The 5,482-nt window shown below is 39.4% G+C and overlaps 1 protein-coding gene across 2 annotated transcripts in view; it reads left to right on the forward strand.

The window, feature by feature from the left end:
- The window catches only part of sptb (spectrin, beta, erythrocytic), a 106,787-nt gene that overhangs the window by 96,387 nt on the left and 4,918 nt on the right, over positions 1-5,482 (forward strand). For both annotated transcript variants that reach the window (XM_014028788.1, XM_014028789.1), the window contains exons 34-36: positions 96-346; positions 2,600-2,773; positions 4,651-4,693. In XM_014028788.1, the coding sequence (XP_013884242.1) occupies positions 96-346; positions 2,600-2,773; positions 4,651-4,693 (468 nt within the window). The remainder of the gene's footprint in view (positions 1-95; positions 347-2,599; positions 2,774-4,650; positions 4,694-5,482) is intronic.

Raw genomic sequence — 5,482 nt, forward strand, 5'->3', positions numbered from 1 at the left:
ATATATATGAGTTTGTTGTGTTAAATTCTACTTCTTTCTCCTAACTTATTTATCTTTTGTTGTTTGCTTATTTGTGTTTGTTTGTTTTGCACTAGTCTGGTGAAGTGGAGCCAAGTTCTGGTCAGCTGGAGGGGACTGCTGGAGAATCCACGGTGCCCATTGAGTCAGAAATGAGAGAAAGTGGATCTCTGGAGCTGGACCCTTCTGTCTCTGTAGTGATGCCAAAAGACCCCGAGAGGGCAGCCACCATGCCCACAGAGCCCTTAAGATCCCAGGCCGTGCTGCAGGAGGGCATGCTGTGCCGCAAACATGACGTGGAGGGCTCTGGGAAGAAGGCTTCAAACAGGTGGGGGACAGAACAAGACCACTGTAAAGTAGTGTACACGTCAAACCACCAACAGATACACGCTACTCTACTCCTCCAAATGGATTTATGGGGATGGCATGGATGCATGGATGGATTAAACCTTTCACAAACTGTATCCACAGCCACAGTTACAGTGATTTGTCTGAGGGGGTTCAGTGGGGACAGAGCACCACCATGGTTAATGTGACATTTGATGCTGACTCCTAGAGTTGTTTTCCATATTCTCATTGAGTTCTTGATGAAGTCTCTTAAGGCCTCCACATGGTCCATCTGAATTGTTGCAGTTGTGTGATGAGAATTGCATCATTTTGTTCACAGCTTCTAGTCTTCCACCCCTTCTTGTCACAACCTGCTGGGGGAACTTTTCACCCCCCCCTACATAAGAAATTACTACTTAGTCAGAAGTTTGTGGGCGTGTTTGTTTATGCTGAAAATGCTTGAACGATGCATTTTGCTTCAACTACTCGCTTCCAGTATCCGGTTGTTGTACCTGAAAGCAGATAATTATAAAGGTAGTTGTAGTGAGGTTTTTTTCTTTTCTGAGTGTGGACTACAATGGGAAGAAACCCCGTGCAGTGGCATGTCCCACAGCAGGAGGGGTTTCCCAGGAGCTCAGCGTGGTGTCTCTCAGGGTCTATGAAAACGCGTGAAAACGAACATCACAAAAACACTTGATGGTGCATCCACTGGCTTTAGATGGAGTGTGTGGAGGCCTTTAGTAGCCTGCTGATGTTTCAAGCACTCTTGTGTCCATGTGTGTGCCATCAAGTCATAGGTTTTCTTGTGTGTCTGGTCTCGAGCAGTAGCTGATGCTTGGCTCCTCTAGTGTTGCTTCCAATTCCCTTCACTCAAGTATTGGCTCGTGTGTCTATTCAAGCTTCCATCACGGAGCCAAGAGTTTGGCCAGTAGCTGGATGGAACTGGCCCTTTCTGGGAGTGTTTCATGTGGAACATTAGGAACCATCGTGGTAAGATAAACTCCTGCATGGCATCTATCTGAAGTGAACAGTATCAATAAATCCCATCAGTCATACCTGTAAGTAGAGAGGGCTGGACTGAAGGACAGAACAGAGACACTAATGGCATCACAAGAGCAATAGAGGCCGAGGTCTAACACACCAGACAAGATGCAGGCAGGGGCGGAGCCAGGGGGTGGCCAGGGGTGGCCATGGCCACCACAGACAACTCTTTGGCCACCCTGCTTGTTTACACTCCTTACACAGTGAAACAACCTTTAGGGGTGTAATAACCCTCCTGAACAGCTGGTGGCAGTGTTTAACAGTTTGAAACATCTCCAAGCTCAAAGAAGTGACAAAATGTGATTGTTTTCTTTATGTTATCTGACTTATGGTGACAAATGCTTTTGTTTTTTGTCATCATAACACAGTGTCATTTTCTGTTTTGAAGGCTGCATGATGCTCTGTCCCTTTTGGTTATGAGTAGACTTGTGACTAAATCAGAAAAAGTGAAATGCCCCTTTAAAATCACTGTTGGTGAGTATCAATATTGCACCTGTTGATTGGGTAAAGTTATTAATACTAGTTTTATACATGCAGTTGAAGGTCATCATTATTTGGCACAATGACATGTGCTACAATTAAAAATAAATCAAACAATATAAAAGTAAAAGGCATTAGATATGATAAATTGTGTCACATTAATTAACCTTATCTCAGCTGTAGCAGTGAGTTTAAAAACAGGATAATGTAACTAGTTTAATGAAGAATCTGTCTCTGAAATAATTATTAAATCAAGTGTTTATTTATGTAGGTAAAAGTATGTTAAACAACCTGGTAAAATACACCAGAATGCAGGAAATCGCATCTATTTCATTCAAATTTTTGGGGGGGAGGACCCCCAGACCCCCCAACAGTGTGTCCCCCACTTTTAAAATGGTTCTGACACCCATGTTTATAAGGTAGTCACTGCCTGTATAAGGACATAAGGAAATGACCAAAACACAAAGATCTGTAGAAACTTTCAGGTAAAATAAAATGATGTAATTTTCCTGGCCACCCCTGTGTGAGTAGTGGTCCCCGTGTGACCACCCCTGAGAAAAAATGTCCGGCTCCACCACTGGATGCAGGCTGTGCAAAGATTTCCCTCATGCTGTTTCACAGAGAACATCTGATGAATAAAAAGAGAGATTGTTATTTTATTATCTTAATGGCAATGATGATGTGTTTTGTCAGAAATTTGACAGATATATTCTCTTTTTCTTTCCTCTTTCAGGTCATGGAACAACTTGTACTGTGTGCTGAAGCCCGGTCAGCTCTCAGTCTATAAGGATGCTAAAAGTTTTGGTCATGGAGTGACGTATCATGGTGAGGACCCCCTGTCTCTAGGAAATGCCAGCTGGGAGATCCTCACCAACTACAAGAAGAAGAAACACGTTGCCAAGCTTCAGTAAGAGACTTATTTTTATCTCACATTTGATTTTACGCCAAGTTTTTAACAAAAGGTTTACTTGAAGTCTTATTTTGCCAAACACAAAACATTTTTTTTTCTGTAGACATCTTTTACGGACAAAAGGGAGTTTAAAATTATTACTATTATTTGACAACTTTGTCTACTTCTTTGTTTTTTTGTCACCAACCATCAGAAACTCACTGCCTCGGTCCTTCACCGTCCAGTTCAGAAAACATCTGACATTTTCACCTCATGTCACGGCCTCTCAATTATTGATCCCTTACAACAGATAAGCTTTAGTACAGAAAATTACATTTTATTTATTTATTTTTTTTTTACTTTTAGACCAAACCAGGCAGCCTGTTTAAACTGAATATTGGGCCAATAAAGCCACCTCCTGACTTCTGCATTATATTTTTCAACAGAAATATAAAACTGCCTTGATTTTATTTTTGTTTTGTATTAATAATAAATCTGAAAGGCTGTTTTATTTTATTCTATACACAATGTATATTTTATATACAGTACATTATAGACAATGAATTTGAATATTTAAATGTGAATACACTGCTCTAGCTGTTTTTTTGTTTCATTTTGTTTTGTCGTTTTTGCTGTGGGGGTTGATTCTAAAATTTAATCATAGATGTCAACCAAATGAGCCATTTCACTTTCATGAAAATTTGTTCAGTGATTTATGAGATATTTTGCTAACAGTACAGGTAAATAAACACATTATCACCCACTGCTGAAAGGCAGCAGGTGATAACTATGGCACGAATAGAACATTTAGTGTTTTTTCTTCACTAATATCTGAAATAGCAATAAGAGGTGTCAGCTAATTACAAATCTTCATCCTTTTCTCTCAACAACTCCGGGCTCCTCTCAGGCTGAGGATTTAAAGATTAAGATAGATGTTTCCTCCACAGCGGGGGGTGGGGGGTGGTATCAAAATGTCAAAACAGTTCCGGTTTGTGATTTCAGCTGTGCAGGAGACCAGTCAAATCATAAAATAGGCAAGACAAGAACCGAGAGATGAAGAAAGCTTTTCACACTGACAGAAAGCTGCAGAGCAGCAGGAAGGTAGAGCTGACAGAGGAGCTGCACAAACTAGTCTCACATGCTGGATTCATCACTGTGGACAGGTGAAGCTGAGCTCTTTGAGAACGCTTACAGAAGAATAAAAAGAGCTCCATTTGACAAAACCTCCTTCTCCACTGTTGAATATGGGGGTGGAAATATTTTGCTTTAGGGTTTCTGTGACAGAATGAGCTGCTAAGTATCAGCAAATTCTGAATACAAATGTCAGGAAGAGGCAGAAGATTCACCCAAAGCAGACGTTAAACTCCTAAATGAAGCACTTCCAGGAAAGCTTGTGTGGATGTGTGTGCGTGGGCACGTTTTGCTACATCATGGGAACCATTTTCCAGAAAAATGAAGCCTCGTGGGGATCGGGCATCGGTCCCCATAATGCACATTCAGGTACGGATGCTATTTTCAGGTTTTAGGACCAAGGTGTGAACTGAGTTTAGGTTAGTTTTTAGGGTAAGTGGTCAGGGTTAGGTTGTACAATTATCAGAAAATAAATGGAAGTCAATCTTCGGTCTCCATGTGGATATAAAAACAAATCTGTGTGTGTGTGAGACAGCCTGAGTCTCTCAGAACTTGAAGAACTTAAGAATGAGCTGAAAATGTTCCATTCAGATGTGTTAAAGTGACATTTGAAGCTATAGAGGCTCTTATCAAATGTCACGCCTGACATACCAAAGTGTGGTCAAATCTGAACAAATTAAAGTTTCAGAAACAAACACAGTATGTTCTAATATGTATTGCTAATAGAAATAAAAACTAACATTTTCCCACTTTTTTTCTCACAGTCTTGCAGACGGCAGTGAATATTTGTTCCAGTGTAAAGACGACGTAAGTTTGAACTGTTGATGAGTTTTTTATTTCACATTTACTGTATGTTTGACAGAATAATAGTGCTGTAAGTTTGCTGCTAACCTGATTTAAAGCTACTCATTGCAAACATGCACACATGGTAGGCTGGTCAAAAAAAAAGATAAAGTAAAAAACTAAATTTACAGTTTTTCCTATGTTGTGTTTTCTAAAATAAAAATAAAAAAATAACAAAATTTGTGAACAGCTGCCATGTGGTGCCAAATGTAAAATAAAATGTTAAAAAATGTCATTAACACGTTTTCATTATTAAGTTCACTTTCTGAGTGTTAAAAAATTTCCACTAGCATTTTATTGTTATTTAGCTCCCTTCTCTTGCATTTTAATAAATTTTAAATTTAAGCATTACTATGGTAACATCAACTCCTCATTTAATTGTGTAAATCTAAATGTAAAAATTAAATCTTAAACATTGAAGTTTCCGTTTAAGTATTTCAAAATGGAACACAGTTTTCTCTGTTGGTGTTCGGCTCTTGTTATGACATCATCATCTTGAGACATCAGCAACCTCTGACACTGCTAAAGCTTCCCTAAAAGACATCAAACCTGCAGTATCTGAGCTGCAGTTCAAAGTGTCAGACCAAAGGTTGCTCAAATCAAATTCTGGAAGTGGTCATTCAACTAGATCTGTTACAAAAGGACAACTGATATTACCTACTTTTAAAAACTGTTACGGCCAGAGGTCTTTCTTCTATGTTTATACTAAAGCATGGAATGACATTCCTCAAAACATAAAGTCCATTTCAAAAC

The sequence above is a fragment of the Austrofundulus limnaeus genome, unplaced genomic scaffold (genome assembly GCF_001266775.1).
Source record: "Austrofundulus limnaeus strain Quisiro unplaced genomic scaffold, Austrofundulus_limnaeus-1.0 Scaffold807, whole genome shotgun sequence".
Taxonomy (NCBI): Eukaryota; Metazoa; Chordata; class Actinopteri; order Cyprinodontiformes; family Rivulidae; genus Austrofundulus; species Austrofundulus limnaeus.